At 36.6% G+C, this 24,627-nt stretch overlaps 1 protein-coding gene across 2 annotated transcripts; it reads right to left on the bottom strand.

Moving 5' to 3' along the window:
* Positions 1–2,248: 2,248 nt before the first annotated feature.
* mmp25b (matrix metallopeptidase 25b) lies at positions 2,249–21,840 on the bottom strand. Of its 2 annotated transcripts, XM_026914736.3 has the most exons (11): positions 21,749–21,839; positions 21,624–21,659; positions 21,377–21,537; positions 17,379–17,511; positions 16,527–16,671; positions 15,882–16,354; positions 13,217–13,313; positions 11,687–11,769; positions 11,437–11,589; positions 8,645–8,932; positions 2,249–3,547 (listed from the first exon to the last, which is right to left on the bottom strand). In XM_026914736.3, the coding sequence occupies exons 3-11, from the start codon at positions 21,485–21,487 to the stop codon at positions 3,294–3,296; spliced, it is 1,737 nt and encodes a 578-aa protein (XP_026770537.3). In that variant the 5' UTR covers positions 21,488–21,537; positions 21,624–21,659; positions 21,749–21,839; the 3' UTR covers positions 2,249–3,293. The 2 variants fall into 2 exon arrangements, with proteins under 2 accessions (XP_026770537.3, XP_026770538.3); XM_026914737.3 differs by lacking the exon at positions 21,624–21,659 and having other exon boundaries at positions 21,749–21,840.
* Positions 21,841–24,627: the final 2,787 nt, after the last annotated feature.

Here is a 24,627-nt window from a genome sequence, read left to right as displayed (position 1 = left end):
TTCACTGGTTATGATGATGGCACGGTCATGACTGAAATGACCAACACTGGCAGGAACGGTTTGTACCCACTATGCTGTCTGTCCTTCCATTTTAATTCATGTGTTCAGAAGTGGCCCACTGATTCCTCCAAGTTTTAATGTACATATAGCTGATTTATATATAGCTGCACGAGGGTAAGTTAGATACTATATCACCAACTCTGCCACCTAGAATACTCCCTAGGAAATGAATATTTATTAATTTGCCATTAAAAAGCTAGGCTTCAAAGGAAAGTCTGAGGGAAGGGACAAAAAAATAACAAATTGAGCAAATGTCTTTCCAAAAAGGCTTACCTCTACCACACCACACATGTCTGTGTCATAAGATCACCCTCATACATGTGCACACTGCGAAATGTGAACAATAAAAGGATTAGTGCAAGTAAGCCACACCACTTTCGAATGAAGGGAAGGGCAACCTCCGGTGTCACCAACACCCCATCTGCATGGCCACTCCACCTATTCAGTCAGGGTTGGACTACAGTTCGTTTCTTCAAACAAAGATATACACAAGTAAGCCATGACAGTGACACCAAAGAAACAAAAACAACAAAAAACTTACACAGATTACCAAAATAAGTAAAGACTTAACCCCAGATAATAACAGGAGTTAAACCTGGATGCAACCAAATCAACAAAAGCCCAAAATATACCTTAGCCTAAGGCAAAACAGACTTTCTGCTTTTATAGTAAAGACCAAGGGCGAGCTGTTAATTAGCTCTTTGCAACAGTTGGCTACAGGTATGAGGGGGTGGAGAAACTGTGCAGGGAAAGAATACGATCATTCAATTTAAGGACTGCATATGATCTACTGGTTACAGATGGAACACCGTAAAGGCTATCATCAACAAGTGGGGAAAATGGGGCATCACAGTGACATTACCAAGACAAGAAGAGAACTTGTCAGGGAAATTGCCAAGACACCTACAGAAACATTAAAGGAACTGCAGAAATATATGGCAAGTACTGGTCACTCCCTGCATGTGACAACAATCTCTCTTTTTTGTCACATGTCTGGGCAATGGGGTAGGGTGGCTAGATGGAAGCCCTTTTTCATGAAGGAAAAAAAACACCCGATCCTGTCTAAATTTTGTCAAATTGTGGCAAAATGTGTTATGGTCTGATGAGATCAAGGTTGAACATTTTGGGCATAATTCTAAAAGATATGTTTGGCACAAAAACAAGACAGCTTATCACCCAAAGATCACAATGAAGAATGGTGGTGGCAGCATCATGCTATGGGCTGCTTCTCTTCAGCAGGTACTGGGGCTGTAGTTAAGATAGAGGGAATCATGGACAGCTTCGAATACCCATCTATTTTGGTACAAAAACTGCAGGCCTCTCTCAGACATCTTAAGATTAAGACAAATTTCACCTTCCAGCATGATAACGACCCAAAGCACAAAGATATGGCTTCAAAAGGAGAACATTTTGGAATGGCCCAGTCAGAGCCATGATTTAAATCTCATCAAAAATCTGTGGAATGACTTGAAGAGGGCTGTGCACAGGAGATCACCTTGCAAGCTGATAGATCTGGAGAATTTTTTGCAATAATGTAAGATGCATTAAGTTGGTAAACTCTTACCCCAAAAGCCTAAGTGCTATATTACAAGCAATAGGTACAAAGTACAAATAGGTATTTAACAAAGAATTAGTTAAGGTGTGTGCACACTTGTGCAACCAGGTTATTGTACATTTTTCTTTTTCTGTTTTTCCCTAAAAATTATATTTGTTTTTTTCACTTGAATTTTGTTAGTTGCTATATCACATTAAACATGGAAAAAGATCTCACATGGTTTATCTTGGTTTTTACATCACAAACCAGAGTTAACCTGGGTGAGTAAGTATTTTATATCCACTGTATGTTTGTATGTACGTATGTTCTACCATAGTTTTCTGCACCTGAGCTTATAGGACATTTTGTAGCTTACTTTTAGTCATTGCTAGGGAAAATTCGGCTTTCATGTGCTTTTATATTATTTATATATCTTTGACAAGAAAATGAGTTTAAGCTACAGCTTAGTTCAAGGCTGGATAATATTTTTCCTTTATATCTATTGACTGAAGTTGCTAACTAATTATTCATTGACTTGGATTACTAAATGCTTACATAGACATATTCAAGTCAGCATAGATGGGCATAGATGGAACATGATTCATTAAGGTCTTTGCCAGCTCAATTTAAAAAAAAACTTAAACAACTTTTTTCCACAGTTTAATAGTAAAAAGGAAGAAGGCAAAACAAAGAAAAAATTAATTTAAAAAAACATAATTAATTAAATACAAGCACTGCTCTGGTCTGTGTTAACAGCTCTGCTGTGGGGATTCTGACCTGCAAAATTCCCCTGCATGTTTGACAGTTAGGCTGCAGCTGTAATACATTTATATGCTAATTGTCTTCTTGTCGATTGAGAGAATAAACCTGTAAAACCTTTGATAAAATGAGAACAAGTTCAAGAATAAAAGTCTCTTGCAAAATTTAAGGTACCTGTAGAGGATCAAGGTTGCACTTCTTATAAAAGGCCACACAGACAGCTCTTTTCTTTTTTCCCCCCTAAAAATACAAGTTCTATATCAATCATGGTAATTAATATACAGGCATAATGCATATATGTATATCATTAAAAAGAGAGAAATTTAACACCAAATCTCTCAGATAGAACTGGCCATCCTGGAAATGAAAGAAGTCTTTTAAATCAGTTACAGCATTTCATAACAAACACTAAGATCTTAAAACGCATTGGAAGAGGATTGAATACAAGAATGAATACTTACATATACTTGCATATTTAAACATCTTGAATACTTTGCCACCCCAAACTGTTTACTATAACAAATAATAAATTTCATTGCATAGGAGTTGCACAAAATAAATCTAATTAGACAACAGAAAAAAGGTACCTACTCTTGTATCCTTATCAAAAAGTCCAAATTCAATCAATATGCAAATTGCACAAACCTAAAATAAGATATTTGCACATTGAAACATGATTGAAACATGATAAGATCATAAAAGTGACAGCTTTTTAACTTTGATCAGTGTAGGCACTCAAATTTTCAGAATAAAAGCCCTTTATCATATAAACAAGTTTGATTAACTTTAGATTCATTGTTTCAAATTATCTGTAAACAAAACTCTGCATTTCAAGCTAGCAGTGAAATAGCATACATAGCTACTGAAAGTCCCTGACTGAAAAAAGCATGATCAATAATGTCACAAATTTCTTCAAATTCAACTGAGTAATCACCCTAGTCTAAATCACCACACTGAAGCACAGAAACAGTATTGAAATAAGTAGCAATGAAGGTCCAGTGAATGCGGAAGCCTTGTTATTGTCACAGTCGCATTTGCCGCAGCGTGGGGTGGGTGGGTATTGGACGGCTGGTGTAGGAGTAGGACAAAACATCCAATCAGTCGCCGTTGAGTTAGGATTTATTGTGTTCTGGTCCATTCCCCCACTCTTTAAGACCCAGTAGGAATTGTCCTTGAAGAAGTATGTATCTCCCGCTGTAGGAAAAAAAAGGAAACCTGAGATTAATTTTTTGTGCCTAATGTAAATGAAATTCAGTACCATATTTTCCAGATGTAGTGAAATCTTGCAATTATCATGCAATAATTACGATGTAAAGAAAAAGGTTTTCTGGCATGCAGAAATTGTAGCCAAGTCAAAACTGACATTCTTAGCATAGCAGAGAGACATGCAGCTATGGAGCATGCTATATGATATGCTAACGGTGCTAACTATGTGAGATGAGCAGTTTCCTTACAAATCTTTACTGAAAGGTACACTGTAAAACTGCAAAATTGTAAACAGAAGAATGTCTTATGATATGCCCACTGTTGGTGTCATATGTCTGTATAGGAAAAATTCCTAGGATTTTTTGTTAAAAATGAAACAAACATGATTGTTGTGTGAGAGGTGAAAAAAATACTTAATAGTCTGATGTTCCTGAGCTTCTGTGAGTCATGAATCCTGTAATAGTAAGCACTGTAATAAAACAGTCAGTGCTGCGTCAGAGGTGCTGCGTCAGAATTTTTAATATATATATATATATATATATATATATATATATATATATATATATATATATATATATATATATATAGATAGATAGATATAGATATAGATATATAGATATATATAGATATGTCATAGAGCAGCTCAGATACAATATGCCATGTCCCAACTTAAGGCACGAAAAAAAAAAAAGTCTGACTACATAGTGACAGGTGAGAGCCTGTGTCAAACCAGTGTGGGAAGGCACAATAGCATTAGCTTTACATGGGGTGCTAGAAGAAATCAGCAATATCATTGGGCGATTGACTGGAAATAAGAAAAGCTTTTTATAAAGTGAATTAAAAGGTGTGATGCCAGGCATCACAGGGGAATACCAGTGCACTCAAATAGCACAGACCATAACACCACCATACCTTGTGTTCACACCCTGAAACAAGACCAAAAGCATGTGCAGCAAGCAGTTGTGAGAAGGATTAAATGACCTCATTAGTACATGCGTTATGTGTATTTAGACAAGCGGTGTTCTGCTGAGGTTAAGGAACTGAACCTGTGTAAAAATTCTTGTTAATTGCCAATGTTTTAACATACTAGCTAGTATGAGGACCCAAATAGATTTTGGGGTTAACTAATGAAAGAGTATTTATGCAACCACAATGAATAGGTAGCATATTTACCTTTTACTTAAATTTTCAGACTTTGTGTTTAATCTGTTTGGTAAATCTACCTAACATTGAGCTCCCATGTAGCTCCTATGTAATGAAAAATGTTCACCCTATCATCGGGAGGTCATGATGATCATCAAATCATGATGTTGCTACAGCCATCCATGACTGGAAGTCCAAGAGAGCAACATTGGCCATGCTCTCTGGGTGGGAGAGATGGCATTAGTGTCTCTCCCCTGGCAATCACTGTGACAGTAGCCAATCCCAGACATCTGTGAGCTCATGTATGCGGAAGAAGGCACTGCCCTGTAATGCTGCATGAACAGCAGTTTGAAAAGATGTGGTTGGCTGGCTCCACTTGTCTTGGAAGGGAGCATTAATTAGCCATCACCCTCTTCAGTTGGTAGCTGTCGTATGATAGGGGAGAGCCGGCATGTGGGTGGGAATTAGCCAATTGCGGAAAAAAATAAACAAAAAAAAATCTAGCTAACATTATAAGCCCATCTGACTCACACGTTCCTTGCTGGTGTGCTATCATCATGTCTGGCAACTATGAGAGGTAAAGTATCACCAGATTATATATTATATGACAACAACTATTCCTCTCCTGATTGAATAAATCAGCCTGGCTGATTGGACCAACTACAGATTTCCTTATTGGTCAGTCATCTTAATGACAAAATAGAGCCAAACCCCACAGCTATAAAAAGAGGTAAAGACAAGTGTATGAATTATATATTTCATACGCGTACAGTCACTTTTCTTGTGTTTTTATGCACCCATACATTGAAATATCATCTGATTTACAATTACTATATTTTTCTTCATGTTTTAAAAACAATTTACTCCTATCAACATCAATTTGTGGAATCAATACATTTTTAACATGTATAAAGCTGCACATTGCAGTATATATACAGTGGGGTCCAAAAGTCTGAGACCACATTGAAAAGCAGGGATTTTTTTTCAAATTTAAAATCAGAAATAAACAGAAGGTTTTAGAATTTTAATACATTTAAAACAAAGTAAATGTTCAATTTCTTGAAATTCATGTAAATATTTCAAAGATTCTACTTTTCACTCAAGTTGTTGTCAGTAATATAATTTGTAAAGAAAATTGTTGTGTTAAATTATTAAAATGCATTTAAATGCAGTAAAATACAGTATTACATATACACATATACACATGTATGTGTGTGTGAGAGAGAGAGAGAGAATATAATTTTACAAGCTCAAAACATTTTCTTCTGCACTTTTACTGCCCATATGTCCATTAGTCCATTAACTGTTGGATGAATAATCAACATTAGTTATCAGTGGACTCCGACTGAGTGTGTGATGGGGATTAAAGCCAGCATTTAGTGTTTCTGTATATTTAACTCCACCACTGTTCCGTGCCAACCAGATGACAGTTAAGTGAATGAACTACTGACCTTCTAGTAAATAAATTTCACTCAATTCTGTGCCTTGAGTATTTGTGCACATGCAAGCCTTAGCCTGCTACACCAACACAAATGTTTGCTACTCAGTGATGTAAGCATTGTAATTATGTAGTATTTTTGAGGTGCAAGGCCTGCCATGCTTCCCTAACAGAGAGATAAGTATAGCTAACACTGTAACTAGAGTTTGCCACAACTATACAACAACTATAGATATAGATAAGCTTCACTCAAGCTGTTAGGAGTCTAACAACACTGTTATATTGGCTGTTTCATAACACCAAAAAGAGGCTTAGGGCATTTAATGCAACTTGTTCATTGAAGCAGCTCATATGCTGATTCTTTCTCCAAACAAACTAGCCAGCATATTGTATGGGTTTAACTATTGGTTCTATATTTGCATTTGTATTTGTAACTATATTTGTATCATGCCACAGTTAGACAAAGGGCGTGGGCCCCCATGCAATGCCACAGTGTCCTTGCAAACCCAGACGTGTGAACCTGAGAGGCAAATTAGCACAACAGAATCCACTTGTTTCCATACAAAACCATTCATAATATGATGCTTCCAAACAATCCATTTCCATTCAACCATAAGTGCATTCACATACAAGTTGTATTCAAATTGAAACTGGAGCTGTATACAAATTAGCTATGAAAAGATGTTGCTATGTCATATGTACACTACCAGTCAAAAGTTTGGGCACAATAGATTAAGTTATATATAATATATAGAATATAATTTTTAATAAAGTTTTATGGTTGAAAATTGTTTCTAAAACAAACTTAATGGTAAAGTTAATGCCCAATTTATTTATGTGGCAGTTTTTACTTAAAATTAAATTGTTTCACCAAACAAAAATTTTTCATTTAGAACTTAAGAGAAGCAGCCAACAAGAGCTCGGCTCTTGTTTGTTACTGTCTGTGTGGGGTTTCTGTGCACGTTCTCCCTATGTCCACGTGTTGAGCAGCACTGCAGATTCACCAGTATGATTGCCTCACCAAGCACAGCAAGTGATATACAATGGATACAATTTACCCAAACTGTTAGTGTACTTAATGTGACTCATTCAATGAAGCAACTCATAAGCTGAATTTTTCTCCATACAAATAATTTAGGCAGTGCTTTAGACAGCGTCTTGTATCTGATCATCTACTTGAAGTGATTTATTTTCCAGAAGGTATGGTATTTGCATATTTTCATTACACTTTATATTACACTTAACATGTTATATGAAACACACAAAAATGCCCAAGTAATGTATTAAATGTGATAAAATGGTTTATGTGTGGCCTTCTTTTCTCCAGAATGTACAGTTGTAAAAGCATACTCTTTTTGGCATGTGTGTGCTTTTAGCAAGTTTGTTTTTTCCCTTTTGGTTAGCTACCGTCAATTTGAGTAAATATATATATATATATATATATATTTATATACACCGTAAAAGACAATATCTATATTTCATCTACCCACAATATTCAAAATCCCAGAATATAACATAGATCATAATGACTATCTTAATATTACAGATAGTCATAATATCTTAGTCATCACCATTCATTCAGCATCAGTAATCACTCACCCTGGATGTGACACAGGTCCATCGCAGGACACCATGCACACACTCATTCACACCTGAGGCAATTTACAGTAGCCAATCCACCTATCTGCATATTTTTGGACAATCAGAGGAAACTGGAGAACCCAGAGGAAACCCAAAAAACACCAACATGGGGGAGAACATGCAAAACATGCACAGATAATAACCCAAGCTCAGGATCATACCCTGGACCCTTGAGCTGTGAGGCAGTGCCACAACAGTGCCACTCTTAATAACTTAATATTAATATTACAAACCCAACCACAGGCAAAATTATATGATTTAAAGGACATGTAGGCTACATCAGCTCCTGCCACGTACATGCTCATACTGCATTCATAATGTAGTTTCAGTTATTCTAATATTTTATAACTGGCAGTAATGAAAATTTGGACCAGACTTTTCTTTTCCCATACCTTTGACACTTTTTTATTTCTACATATATCTAATTGATGTCTTTTATTTCCTCTTTATCTTCTTTCATTTTGCTTTTACCTTTAGTTATGGACAGCACATTCAATTGCCTTTGTGTATGAAATGTGCTATATAAATAAACCTGCCTTGCTTCATTGACACTATACAGATTTTGTAAGGATTAACAAAACATATTGTCTTTTTATCTTTTTTATCTTAGTAACTATAGCTATTGTGAATCAGACAACTGAGGAAATAATTGGCTCGTAAACAAGGCTAAAGAAAGCTATTTCTGGGTATTGTGAAAGTTTGAATAATGACCTAAACTGCACCTGATACAAAATGACACTACTTCACAACAGCCTGAAGGTATGTGATACATACTGTACATTTCTTTGTTTCACTAACTCCTACTAGAGCTTATGAAGGTTTGTAGATAATAAAGACAGTAAAAACTATACTGTATTAGTTACCTTTTCCCCAGCTTATGATGTCATCAGGAATGGTGGGCACCCCCTTCCAGAGGGAGGCCCTTCTTGGGTAGTCTGCATCTGGATGTGGTATGGTGTGTGCCTTATTCTCGGTGAACCTCCAGAACTCTTCCCCACTGAACAAGTATGTGTGACCATTATGGGCCCAGACAAATGCTGCTTCAACTCGCTCCACCATCCTCCCATCGTGAGTTCTCATGCCCCATTCGGACAAAGGTCGTGGGTACCCAGGCAATGCCACAGTGTCCTTGAAAACCCAGAACTGTGAACCTGAGAGGCAAATAAGCACAACTACAGAATCCACTTGTTTTCATGCAAAGCCGTTCATGATATAATACATCCAAACAATCCATTTACATTTAACTATAAGTGCATTAACACACAAGTTGAAACTGGAGATGTATACAAATAAGTTTAAAGGATGTTGCTATGTCACATACGCTACCAATCAAAAGTTTGGACACAATAGATCAAAAAACATCAACAAAGCATTGTCAAACCAGCCCATCTGGTACCAACAGCCATGTCAAGGATAAAGTCACAGAGATCACACTTTTCCCCCATTCATGTGAAAATTAACTGATGCTCTTGACGTGTACGTGCATGATTTTATGCATTGTGCTGCTGCCACATGATTGGCTGATTGGATAACTGCATAAATGAGCAAGTGTACATGTGTTTTTATTAAGGTGGACCGTGAGTGTATATAGTACCCTATATGGCCAAAAATGTGGGTGCACCAGGTGCACTTATTGAACATCCTGTTCCAAAACCATGGGAATTAATATGGAGCTGTTCCCCCTTTCCAGCTATAACAGCCTTCTCTCTTCTGGGAATGCCTTCCACTAGATTTTGGATTTTGTGGCTGTGGGGTTTCCAGCCACAAGTGTATTAATGAGGTTAAGAACTGATGTTGGACAAGAAAGGCTGGCATGCAGTCAGCCTTCCAATTCATCCCAAAGGTGTTCAGTGGGGCTGAAATCAGGGCTTTGTGCAGGTCACCCATTTTCTTCCACACCAACATCGGCAAACCACATCTTCATGAGCATCGATTTGTGCACTTTGTCATACTGGAACAGGTTTGGGCTTGTTAGTTACAGTGACAGGAAATCAAAATGCCACAGCACACAAAGACATTCCAGGCAATTGTGTTGCATAGTTGCTTCCAACTATGTGGTAACAATTTCAGGAAGGCTCACATATGGGTGTGATGGTCAGGTGTCCACATACTTTTCACTACAAAGTATATATAAAATATGTATTTTTGTTATAAAGGCTTATGGCTGAAAAATTTTTCTAAGACAAAAGTAAAATGTGACCTTAATGCCTATGAATAAATTTATTTATAAAGTTACTAAAAATTAAATTGTCTCACCAAAAAAGTAGTTTTCATTTAAAACGTTAGAAGAGATTTAGAATTTAGAAGAGAAGCAGCCAAAAAGAAAAAACTTTAAAAAACTTTAAAAAAAGCCACCTGGGAGAAGTACCCTTATGAAGCTGATAGAGAAGATGCTGAGAGTGAAGACTACTGAGGAAACTGGGTATGTCTTTTAGGAAGTTTTAAAATAAAAATAGTTTTGATTTGTTGAGCGGGTGGTACAGCGGTACAGCGGTGCAGCAGGCAGCGTTGCTGTCTCATAGCTCCACTGTACACAGTAGGTGGATTGGTGACTGTAAATTGCCCCTAGGTGTGAATGTATGTGTACTTGGTGCCCTGGATGCTGCAGTTGCTGTAGATGAATGAATGAATGATTTGTTTAACATTTTTTTGTTCACTGCTTATGTATTATTCATTAACATTTTTCTTGTTCACTGCATATGTATTTCAAAAAAAACCAAAAAAACTCCCCAACAGAGTTTTGGACTGATGGTATTCCTAGTTTGTGACCTAGTGAGCCAATATCAGAATGTATTTTTGATAGACGTCAAAGCACTATTGTAAGTCGCTCTGGATAAGGGCATCTGCCAAATGCCATAAATGTAAATGTAATGTAAATATAAATGTATTATTTAATAGCGTTAATGTCTTTGTTATTATTCTAAAATAGTGGGAAATTTTAAAAAAGCTACTTTATAGTAAAAGCTTAGCTTTTTAGTAAAAGCTACTTTATAAATAAATTTATTCACAGGCATTAAGGTCACATTTTACTTTTGTCTTAGAAAAATTTTTCAACCATAAGCCTTTATAACAAAAATACATATTTTATATATACTTTGTAGTGAAAAGTATGTGGACACCTGACCATCACACCCGAAATTGTTACCACATAGCTGGAAGCAACTATGCAACACAACTGCCTAGAATGTCTTTGTGTGCTGTGGCATTTTGATTTCCTGTCACTGTAACTAACAAGCCCAAACCTGTTCCAGCATGACAAAGTGCACAAACTGATGTTCATGAAGATGTGGTTTGCCGATGTTGGTGTGGAATAAAATGGGTGACCTGCACAAAGCCCTGATTATAAGCAGGTGTGTCCAAACTTTTGACTGGTAGTGTATATGTATACACACTGTATATTCTGAACACCAGTATACTGTATATTCATAATCTGGAATAAATAAGAAATGGTATTTGATTCACATGCATCCTAATATTAAAAGGAAAAAAACATAAATACATGAAAATTGACTTGAATTGACTTCTGATCAAAACTGATCAATCTTCTTTTAAGACAGCACACAGAAAAACAAACCTTCACCAGGTCATTCGTATCCATCCCTCACAGTGGTGAATATGAACTGTAGAACGTTATCACTGTACTACTCTTACTGACCTATAAAGAAGATGATGCGACTGTCAGTCATCCTCTCATAAACAGCATCTATCTTGTCTGTGCCAGGTGGCAGTCCAATCCAGAAGTTTCTGATGAGAGCAGGAGCGAGTGAAACCAAAGAACCAGACCGCTGCACTCGCCAGAAATTAGGTCCTGACATCAAAAAAGACCAAAACCAAATACGCAATTTAATCGGAAGACCAAATTTATTCTGACATTATAAAAAACAGTATTTAATCCTAAAGCATACCTTTAAAAAAGAAGACATCTCCTCTGATGTTGGCCACTGCATCAAATCCTCCCTCACAGCGATCCTGGTATCCAGGGTTGGGTCTAAAAAAAAGAAATAAATCAGAAAATTACATCTCATATACATACTACACGCATATGCGTACATTTACAGTCACCATTTTGCCTCACACACTTATACAAAATTACCTTCAGCTCTCACATGCTCACAGAATACTTTCACAAGCACTGGCTATACCTCCCAGATTATTGAATGTGAGTGCTAAAACTATCAATATGAGGATGGTTTGAGTTTACATAAGAGCATTTCATATTTATATATATCATAGATAAAGTACTGAATATGAACACATCTTTGCAAGATCAACATTGATGTCCTAAATCAGGGGTGTCAAACAGATGCCCCAGGACCGGTCTGATAAAGCTTCTAGATTAAAATCATCTTGTGGACTGTAATTGGATTGAAAGATTCCAGCAAAGATCTAGTCTCTGTTATTTCACTAGGGGAGAAAATATAGCAATAAACTCATGGACATAAACTCAGTGGTAGTATTGATGCCCCATGACTCTTGGGTCCTGGGTTCGTTCATGAGCTCGGGTTAGTGTCTGTGTGCATGTTCTCCCTGTGTCCGCGTGGGTTTCCTCCAGGTTCTCTGGTTTCCTCACACATCCCAAAACATGCTAGTAGGTGGATCGGCTAAGATAAATTGCCTCTAGGTGTGAATGAGTGTGAGAATGTGTATGTGCATGGTGCCTTGCAGTGGACTGGCATCCCATCCAGGGTGTATTCCTGCCTCACACTGGGTGCCACAACCCCGGTCCACCACAACCCTTACCAGGTTACCAGGAAAGTGAGCGAGTGATATTGTCCGTCCCCCCCACACACACACTTCAGTATTATAGACTATTTGTGTAGATTCATGACATAATCATAATTCAGTCCATTTCATTACCAGGTTGTAACACTACAAAATTTAATTTATGAAAATGTGGTCTGTTACCTAAAATGAGTTTGACACCACTGGTCGAACTGGTGCCTCATAAAGGAGGGCATTTTGCTTAAATACCTGGAAACAATGCTCAGTGTATTTTAATGCAATAAGCAATGTTGGTGCGTCCTGAGGTTCAGGTTCCTGTGCATATTTGTGTCACCACTACAAAACCCCTGAACCAGCTCAATGGGAGCTAGTCAGAGTAGACGTGTGTTAGAGCATGAGAAGCATCTTCAATACTAAAACAGTCTACCATTTAGACTTACAGTTATGAGACAGCAGAAACAAGGGAGACACAGGAAACGTGGGAGACACAGGAAACGTGGGAGACACAGGAAACGTGTGTAACCCGTGTACTTCACACTGGTTTATGACAGTTATTGGCATCCTCTCCTATTCAGTTGTCATTCACATAAGATCAGGAAGTCTGTATTTCAGTTGCAAGACTAATGCAGCACTAGAGTTTTGATTCTCCCCGGGACTGGTATAATGTGTACTTTTTATTTGTCTTAACAAAAAAATGTTTATGATTCACTCACTTTATAGTCCCTCTAGGTGATGGAGTATTGGGAAGCTCAGGCAAACGTGGTGTTGAATAACCACTAGGGGGAGTTGTTGCTCTGTTCACGTTGATTCCTACACACACACACACACACACACACACACACACATTATCAACACACACTAATGGCTTTTGGTGAGTAGAGTCATGATTATTTAGAGAGAGCTGAAACTGAAGTAATTTTTTAATGAATGAACTCAGCAGTGGAATGGTAAGAACAAAACATGCTGACACTGATTAATGAATAAAATTATTAGGTACATTTGAGATTTATTACAATTTAGCATCTGCTTAATATGATATGTTACTTAAAACACCATTAAATGGTTTCAATGATCTTCAGAAATGCTAACATGGGCAAAAAGTTAGTAATCTTGATATGCTTATTAAGAATAAATGGTTTTAAAAAGGCCTTGGTAACATAGGCTAGATTGGTCTGATTAGTGAACTGACAATACAGCTTGTTCAAAAAAAAAAAAGTTGACAACGTGAACAGAATGTTTAAACATATAAGTCACATTTATTACATTGATGTGACTAATATGTTCAGAGTCCATGGCACTAGTCAAAAGTGGTAATATGAACCACCACTACAGAAAAAAACACTCTGAGCTGTCTTTAAATATAGCCTTCAACTAATCATTAATGGACAAGAAAGATAAATGCTGTAATTCTGTCATGTTAGCTTATTTGGATATTTGCAAGCAAGGAAATTTATGTAACTAAATATTTATAAATTTTAGTTTAATAATCGCACACATAAAGGAACGCTACCCCTATGCTAACCTGGGCTAAAACTTGTCAACATGTCAACATGGGCAAACAATAAATAAAATGAACAGTTATCAATTAGAATAATTTAATCTGAATAATGCTTATCTGAATAATAAAGTTGCCCCTATATTATTTGAGTTCCTAGAATCTTCATAGGTTTCTTGATGTAGGAGTAGACTGTTTAAAGAAATACATCCCACAAGATTGCTAATATGAGCTAATGTTAGCTCAATAAATGAAAATAAATAGGTATAATCTTAAGTAGGTAGAATTTGACAGTACCCTTCAGAATTATTGGCACCCTTGAGCAAAAATGAATATAAAAAAAAAGAAAACCACATGCAATAAGTGATATTTTTCGTTCAGATATACAGGGACATTGTATTTACGTATTTACACATTAATTTTTCAAGACAACAGTAATTATATTAATTATATAGTAAATATGTAATTATATATAGCAGTTATAATAACTTTTAAAATTATGGGCAACCTAACCATTGATATTTTGCCCTGGAGAGAATAACAGCACAGAGTCTCTTACTGGAATGTCTTACAAGGTTCAAGACACATGTAGTGGGATTTAGAACATTTTATATTTTATATTTCATATTCTTAGGTTTGTGCATGTGGATTACACTCCTCAATTCAGACCACGGGGTTTCAGTAGGTCTAATATTCAGAGACTAAGATGATTATTGCAAACACTGATTTTGTGTTTCTTTAACAATTTCTGTGTTGATTTGGAAGTAGGTTAACTAATAATCTTGTAGAAAATTCTATCTACAGTTAAGTCTGAACCTCCTGGCAGAGGGTTTTGGGCTGAAATATCCTTCTACTGTAATTAACAGAATACATTATGCCATTCATCTTCACAAGAACTTCACCCCTGAACCACAAAACAGGCCCAAGGCAACACTCATCCACTTTACACTGTGCATCAGATGCTTTTCCTTGAAAGCATCCCCCTTTTATTGCCAAGCATGACGATCATGTGGATGACCAAAAAGTTAAAATTTGGTTTCACAAGACAATTTGGTTTCACAAGACAATGCCAGTTGTAGTTCTAATGGTGCTGGGTGAAGTTTAGGTGCAAGATTATGTGTGATGTTCTCAGGAATGGCTTCTGTAAAGTAAAGAAAAACAGCTATTTGTCGTGAAAGTGGCATTTAACAGTTTAACAGTGGTTTAGAAAATTAACAACTACAAGAATCAACAAATCAACTAAAACTATGATCTTTGAGCTCTTGTTCTCCCTCTTTCATGATCCTCCTCAGTGACTGCAGGGACAGTGTGCTGCCTGTTAAATTTACAACTGCAAACTTTTTGATCTGGCTCTAATTCTGCTTAATGGTACTTTTCACTGCTTAAGTATTTTTATACCCATTACCTGATTTGTGCAATCAACAACTATCAGTCTCTTTTGTGTTGAATGTTCTTTGTTTTTTTCACATGGTAAGGCATTGATTTTACATGTGTGTAACATCATATTAATATCCCAGGTTACAGGAAACAGGTTATTTGACTGAGGACTCTGAGCAGTGTAAAGTATATATTTTTTCAAGAATGAGTGTCAAAAATTTTGGCACATATATTTTTAAGACAAAATACTATTATTTTTAAAATGTAGTTCTAATGAGAAGAATTTTTGTTAGAACAAAGGTAATATTGTTTGAAAAATTATTATATTTTGCGTATGATTAATTTATACAATAATTTTTGCTCATTTTTATGACAGCTGCCAAGAATCCTGGTGGACAATGAATATAATTTGTGACATAATCCTGATAGGTCATTAAGTTACTGCTACTAGTGAATGAAATACTTTAATTATGTACAGAAAACTAAGTGATTTAAAATTTTCTCACCATACAGTGTCTGAATGGCTAGCAGGTCATCCGTGGGAAGTGTGTATTTGGCAATGTCTCCCACTGGGCCGTCATAGTACGGGCGCATGATGGAGGGATCGGCCGATGAGTGTGAGAGACCTAGTGCATGGCCGAACTCATGTACGGCCACAGTGAAGAGGTCAGTGCCGACTCCACCTGATGCCCCATACGTCCATGTCTCCTCATCATCAAAGTGTGTGTCCCCACTGATCTCGGCCTGGCCAGGGAAGAAAGCATGAGCGAGCGTACCTCCTTTCCCATCAAAAGGGTAGCCGTCATCGTGGAGGGAGCGTTCGAATGAAATTCGGATTTCGGCACGATCAGCCTCGTCTCTGGAGGCAGCATGGAATTGGAGGTTGGTGCTGTCGCTCCAGACTTTGAGGGCATGGAACATAATCGATTTCACATGATCCTGTGAGAGTGAGGAATAAAGCCTGGGATAACTCAGGACACTAAGAACGAGAGATAAGAAGAGAAGGAGCAACGCAAGAAGTTACTAAAGCGTATTGGTGCATGCAATGGTGGCATTTTTAAGATACTTTATTACATAAGTGAAATGTACATAATAAATGTACAGTATGTGTGACTGAGAATGTGACGTTGTCTGGATGTGGACATACAAACCTCCATCTCAGATTAGTTGTTTCCCATCTGGATCCAGAGAGAGCATAGCGCTTCTTCCTCCTCCTTTTCCTCAGCATATCCTCGGTGCTTACAATGTCCGGCAGCGAGCATCTCGGCATTGACATCTTTTTTAGTGTGTCCCCATCTGGATAGAGAGCGAGAGAGATAGCAAGAGAGAGAGAGAGAGAGAGAGAGAGAGAGAGAGAGAGAGAGAGAGCAGAAACTGAAGAGTACAGATCAATATATGGATTGTAGTAATGGAAACTCCTAATGCACTGCTAACAGAGTACACTAAAAGCATTGGGCTAGACTAACAGATTATGAATAAAGAATTTCCACTAACAATGCAATTCTGTAACCACAGTGTGTTTAAAAAAAAAAAAGTCTTAGAAATCTCCAAGAAATAATCGGACACCAGGAACCATGCACACTGTTTATAGTTCTCACGCCTTTGAATGTTGTTCTTCTTCTTTTGGCTGCTCCCTTTAGGGGTCGCCACAGCGGATCATTGGTCCACATATTTGATTTGGCATAGTTTTTATGCCGGATGCCCTTCCTGATGCAACCCTTCCCAATTTTATCCAGGCTTGGGACTGTCACTGGAAATGCACTGTTGTGTGCAACCCCAGTGGCTGGGGTTGGTTCCCTGCCCGGGAATCGAACCTGGACCGTGGCAGTGAGAGCCGTGTTTCTTAAATTGTTATGCAATGTAACTTAAAGAGTACATGTATGTCTTAATCAAACATTAGAAATGTGCACACATGCCCGTTTTTCAAACAACACATGAGAAAGCATGTGTATAATTATGAAGAGACATCTTCATGTTTGCAGTACACAGAATGCCAATTTTACCAAGTTTGCCTGTCTCCTTCAGGCCTGCGAACCTCTGCATCTGTCTGATGGCCCTCTCCATCCCTTCTTTGGTCTGCAGTCTCCCTGTTCGTGGATCGGGAGGAGGGAGGTACCCGTATCTGCTCAGCCAATCCTGAGGCAAGAAGAGTAAGAAAATGAATTCGACCTGATTTAAAAAATCTAATATTAAATACACATCACTGGACTTGACCTTATTTGCAGAGTTCTAATCATGTTATTATGTTCATTATTTGCAAAATTAATGGTTACAAGAACTACAGGTCCAGAAATATTATCATATTACCACATAAAAAAGATTTACACAGCCTAGTGACCTACATAAACATAAAACATAAGAGAGGATTATTTGCTTTTATATAATAATATAAATACTGTATTTGTTTCTACTGCGCAAAGATAATGGCACTCAGCCTTTCCTTTTAATGTTTAATGAGGCTAAAACCATTCAAACATGTAGCAACTTTTAAATATCTTATGTTTTATAAACTTGAGCACAAGCCTCAGGTCCTAATTATGGCTCCAGTGCAAAAAATAAGCTAGTTATGCATATTCTGTCTACTTTTCATGGTGGCACAGAGTGGCACAGTTGTAAAAAGAGGTTGGGTTTGAATAAACACATTACTAAAAGGTGGGGTTAGATGCACTGCCACGATATCCAATCAAATAAAAGGGGTTGGTGTTATAAATACTGTGTTGTAGCCATTGAAAATAAATGAACTCAAAACCCAAGTCGAACACATTGATGAAAATTACACAGTATAAACGTAAAAACGTATAAACGTAAAAACGGCAAAGCCTTAAATAATTCCAATTTGACACTTCAACTCCTCCCCTAAAGGTGTTATGTACTGTTTGGTTAAATACAAAACATTTATAAAAATTTTTATTTTTACATTATATTTAAGAGTTTGAATCTCTGCTTCACCATATCTGCTTATATATGTCTATGTCTATAGCTATATCTATCTATCTATCTATCTATATACACACAAACACACACACAAGCAAGTGAAGTCTAAACAGCCAATAAAAGCTTTTTTTGAGTTGTTCCAAGGAATGGGATGTTCAAAAAGCACATCACACATAACACATAAACTACAATGAAATAAAATTAAATTAAATTAAATTAAATTAAAAAAAAAAACAGGCAGCTCCAAATATAATTTTCATTTTCAGCAATAGCCCTATGATAAAGGGATCTGAAACCTTCTGTGGTAAGCATCTTACTTCTCTCTTTGTTATTATTTTATTTTATTTTATTTATTTTTTTATTTTTTTTGTGGTAACAAAACATAGAAGTTGTAGGCTACATCTAATGGAAGATTTCCATCCAACCAGCAAACATCCCGTTTCTTAGAAAACTTTGGGTTTTTATGTCATAATTGTTCCCACTTCTGCATTAATTCTCCCATTTTAAAATCCCTTGATTTTCCCACGTTCACCATTTAATAGACTAAATATAGTTTTACTGTCTTATGATCTTTTTCCAATTATATGTAGATTGTTTCAAATGCAAAAGGAACCAGTATTTCTCAGTTTATCCTTATAAAGTGATCTGATATTTTATCATATCTTCCCCCCACCAATACATACGTTCAACTACTGTAAATGTTCATTAGACAGAACAGTGTAAACAGTTAAAGTGTGAACACGGTGTGTCTTATCAATAGGACAGATAATTTCCATAGTATAAGAATGTAAATCTATATACAGTGTAAGCATATGCAAGCATAAAAAGATTTTGGCTGTATCTGGTGATTCAACCCTTATGGAAAAATAAAATATATATCACATTTGATGCATTTCAACCATGTTATGCCCTGAAATTTTACCTGTGAACTCAAGTAAAGATCATAAAGTGACATCATGTGAATAATATCTGATCATCACAATCACATCTGGAAAAATTATACCACATGTAAAAATACAGTGAGGGGAAGTAATTATTTGGCCCCTTTATTGCTATTTAATATACTTCAAGTGTATAGATCGACTTAAGGTGAAGGAGGTGAAGGAGCTTATGTTCACATGGACCCCATTATTTAACACTCTACAGGGTCAGAGCCATAACAAAGTGCATAGCTACAGAGCTATAGTAACATGCAAAGACCATAAGCATCCCTGTCTGTACAAATTGGTTTGATAATGCAGGGGGAAGTTCATGGAACCACAACTAACTGTCCCTGGACAGGTAAAGCAAGCAAGATATCACAACCCGCTCTCAGACCAGTGATAAGGAAGGTAAGTCACTCGAAAAGAGTTGCAGGATGACCTAAAAGCAGCAGGAACAACAGTTACACTGAGAACAATATGCAACAAACTGCACCTCAGTCATCTCCGTTCCTACACCCCACACAAAACTCCTCTGCTGAAAAAAGAACCGCAGACATGCACATCTAAAATCATGTAGGCGAATCAGAACTCTTTTGCAACAGTATACTCTGGTCAAATGAGACAGAAATAGAACTCTTTCTCAGTAATTCAGCTCATCATATTTGGAGGAGTTGCATATTTGCTTCCAAGAACACCATACCCACAGTGAAGTACTGTAAAGGTGGGAGCATCATGATACAAGGCCGCTTTTCTCGGCAAACTGTACTTTGATGCTTACACAGTGTACCGGCGATGTACCAGGACATATCAGAGGAGAATTTAATCTCAACGGCTAAGAAAGTGAATATGGGGAGACGATGGGTGTTTGAACAACACAACACAACACAACACAACATAACACCCCCAAACATACAGCCAAAATAACTCAAGAAGGCCTAGCATGACCTGGCCAATCTCCTGACTTGAATCCCATTTGAAAATTTATAGAGGATTTTGAAATTGCGAGTCCATCAGAAGGACCACAACTGAACAACAATGCTTGCAAAGACTAATTACTTCCTACTGTAGAAATTTTTGAAGTTGTAATTGCTAACAACAGCTTTGCAACAAAGTGTTAATGCTGTTAATTTGTTGTGTCTGAATTCTTTTTTCCATTTCAGTTTTGTTTTTTAAACATATCGTTTGTCATACTTGTGAATACATCCATTTTTGTTCATATTTACATCATCAGTACAAAGTCAAAGGACAATATCTATGTAAATTTGAAGTGGATATATGCACTGGAAGTATATTAACCCTTTCATGCATTACTGTAATTTAACACGAATTGCTAGCGCCATATCTTTACAAACTTTCTACACAAAATCCCAAATTAAATTAAATTAAATTACTTAAAAAAATAACTTCATTAAACACTTTTTTTTAACTAGTTTTGGAGGATTTTGTTTTACCTCTGAAATCAGTTGCATCATTGGACAGTACTAATCACAGAAATGTGTATGTGAAGAATATTGCTATTCAAAAATTATATTTTCTATATTTTTGGTCATCAACATTAAATATTTTAGACCTGAAAGTTTTGTTTATAATCACATTGGAATTTTTTTTTTTTTTAATTCAGGTGTAATATTTTGGTGTTCCTACACATGGACAATCCATTTAAGCCTTTAAAAAAGGTCCAAATTCACAAGCATACAGAAGAATCTGTAAAAGTTTTAAAATAATGTATGAAAAGGTTAAATAGCCTACAGAAACAAAAGTGTCCAATGTGTCATGATATCATCTCACTGTGAATTAATCACGTGAATGAACGTGTAAAAGCCACATGTGAAAATAACAGCACATACATATGAAAAAAGTGTGAAACATGTGAAGTGTCTAAAACCCACATGTTAAGTTCATGGGACTTTTTCTGTAATGGAAAGGTTTCTGTAAAGACCCAGATTTTTTAAAATCACAGCCGCTTATAACCTTTACATGCGACTTTATTCATTCATTCATGCATTCATTCATTCATTCATTCATGCATTCATGCATTCATTCGTGCATTCCTTCCTTCCTTCCTTCCTTCATCCATTCATTCATTACTCATTAATGACACCAGTACTGTGTTGTTGGTTTTCTGTGGAAGTCGGATCACTCACCATTCCGCGGGAGTAGAGGTCGGGCGCGGGCGCGGGCGCGGGCGCGGCCCTTACGGGAGATGCGAGCACCATCACCGCGCTGCTCAGGCAAAGTACAGCCAAGTTCTCCATCACTCAGCTCGCACTTTATTCCTAGGAGAACTAGTCGCTGCTTTTCCCAGCTGTGGATGCAAAAGCAGCGGACAATGTCACACTGGAGCTCATATCCCACCCCTAACATTCATTAGCGCATCTAAAGGCTACTCACATTCTGAGTTTTAAAAGCAAAGGGATAAACGAGGAGCTGGAAAATAAAGAAATAATGAGCTAATGAGATATAAAGACACTATTTACTTCTGTGAAAGCTCTACAGATTTATTCGTGTGCTCCTACCCGATGCGTGCTGTTTGTTTCCTCCAGCTCTTCCTCCAGCGACGAGGCAGGGCAGATCGATGAGAAGAGTCAGTCTCTCTCTCTCTCTCTCTCTCTCTCTCTCTCTCCTCCTGTGTGTGTGTGTGTGTGTGTGTGTGTGGGTGGGGGTGTTGGGGAGGTCATGTTTTTTTGTATATCTTAGAGGGGACCAAATGTCCCCACAAAGTTAGTAATATCTAAAAGGTTTGAGCTTGTGGGGACATTTTACTGTTTTTTTTTAATTTTTTTATTTATTTATTTTTTTTTTTTTATACTGGTTCCCTGTTTTCTTGTTTGTTTACAGAAACTGTAGCTCTTATTTTAAAAAAGCCATAATGTTTCCTTTTGGTTAGTGAGGTTTAAATTACGGTTATATACGGTGGATTAAGCTGTAGGTATAACATTAGTTAGGTGAATGAATAATTATGTCTAGGGAAGGTCCTCACAAGATAGTAAGACAAATATTTGTGTGTGTGTGTGTGTGTGTGTGTGTGGGTGTGCACTAAATATGAGCTTGTTGTTCTGCTTTTTAATCACATATGATTGATCATGCATAATTCACGCAATACAAGTTTCTATAAAATCTAATTCAACATCTAATTTCCGAATGAATTCCCCATTCTCATGTCAGTTCAATTCAATTTTAGCATGCTTTTATACATCTGTTAAAGTGAAACACAGGGTGTCAACTTCCTTCTGTTAATACAGTTGGGTGGATGCGCTTAACTGTCACAAATCAATGTCAAAACACACGTTTCTACATCTTTTCTGAGAACATCTTTCCTTGTTTCACAGGAGATTTAAAAACATATCTAAATGGTTACTAAATAAACCTTCATAAAGAAGGAATGTTGTAGTTTCAAACAATGAGTTGAACAAAACTCTGTACATGCATTGGTTTTAATGTTGAGCTCAGTTAATATGCCAGAAAGTAAAAAAAGAAGAAAATCTTTGTCATATTTGTTCACATCAGGTGCTCACTCATTGTGAAACTCACTGGTAGAGAGTAAGTTTGATAATAATAGACTTGTAACTTTTCGATTTGTAAGCATGCAAAAGACCTCAAATTATAATGTTCATCCAAATAATTACTTCTTAGTGAAGGTCTTATGTAACAATGTCATTTGCATTGACATGGTTCACACCAGTTGCAGGTTCTTCATTGTTCACACCCCTGCTCTATATCTTTGTGTAGTTTCACAATTATGTCATCCCGAGACAGTCAGTCACGGCAGTATGTTCTGAAGATAAACCTGCTAGGGTAACCACAGCCAGATTCTTTTTGAAAAAGCTGTCCTTGTGAGAGCACAGGAGTGTGTCAATTTGTAATAACAAATACTTTGGACTGATTACATTTGTCTATGTTAAAAAAAAAAAAAAGTCAGAGAAAAAAAAAAAAGTCAGAGAAAAAAAAAATTCAACTTTTTAAAGTTTTTTTTCACCCCATATAGACCCTGTATCAGACCTTCTGTTCAGTGATTATTTACTTTTTCCCCATTGTTTCATTGATAAAACTTAAAGCATGTAAATGGCCATGTTACACAGAGCAGTGTTTCATACAACACTCGTTTCACACATCTTATTTTACTCCCATGATGTCACAGGTATATATTCATACCACAAGTCAAGTTATCTAGTCTCACATCTATGACATATTCAAAATGATCTCAATAAAACTTTACATACTTTACATGCATGTTTCTTTAGCAAGAAAAAAAACCTATAGTAATCAAATTACTAGTACACCAAAGTGGCGCAAATTAATTGCATTAATTGCATTTCAGGACTTATAAGCAAGCCCTTGATAAACAGCTTAGTTAACCTCCACTTATACTTTTTAAAGTTGCAATTTTCCTGTTTAGTAACACAGTTGCTTTTAAGGTAGATTCAGTTATATTAATAACCAGGCCAGGAAACCTACATAAATAGGATCCTTACAACTTAGTCTTTGACCCACATCCACCTGCCCCATATGAAAGCACAGGAAATGAGCTGTAGGAGGTCAGGAAGTATATACATCTGGAGCTGCATGCTGTTATCACTTGACTAGACAACCATTGTACACATATTCTACATTTCATTTCATTTGTTTATTGCAGATATTTCACAAATCATATAGTTATATGTATATTATGTGTGCAATGACAAAACTTTGAGTTACAGAAAAAGAAAGTCTTGGATTTGTCACTAAAGCAAGTTTATTTCAGGTTTTATGTTCAAGCTACTCAACTTATTCTGCATTCAAACTAGAATAAAGATTGTTTTAGGCCCACTGCTCTTTTCTTTATATATGCTACCTCTGGGCAAAATTATTCGTAAGCATGGTATTAGCTTCCACTGTTACGCTGATGACACACAGTTGTATGTTTCAGCAAAGCCAGATGACAGACACCAGCTTAATAAAGTTGAGGAATGTGTAAAAGACATTAGAAACTGGATGCTTATTAACTTTCTCTTACTTAATTCTGACAAGACAGAAGTACTTGTACTAGGACCACATGCAGCTAGAAGTAAGCTTTCTGATTACATAATAACTCTGGATGACCTTTCTGTTTCATCATGTGCAGCAGTAAAAGACCTTGGTGTGATTATCGACTCTAGTCTTTCTTTTGAAGCTCATGTAGATAATATAACTAGGATTGCTTTCTTTCATCTCAGAAATATTGCTAAAATAAGAAATATATTGTCACTACACGATGCAGAAAAATTAGTTCATGCTTTTGTTACCTCTAGGTTGGATTATTGTAATGCCTTACTGTCTGGATGTTCCAGTAGATGCATAAACAAGCTCCAGTTAGTCCAGAATGCAGCAGCGAGAGTCCTTACTAGAACCAGAAGATATGACCACATCACCTATATCT

This window comes from Pangasianodon hypophthalmus, chromosome 12, assembly GCF_027358585.1.
Source record: "Pangasianodon hypophthalmus isolate fPanHyp1 chromosome 12, fPanHyp1.pri, whole genome shotgun sequence".
NCBI classification, from domain to species: domain Eukaryota; kingdom Metazoa; phylum Chordata; class Actinopteri; order Siluriformes; family Pangasiidae; genus Pangasianodon; species Pangasianodon hypophthalmus.
The sequence above is the reverse complement of the archived record's forward strand: the minus strand, read 5'-3'. Positions and strand labels throughout refer to the sequence as shown.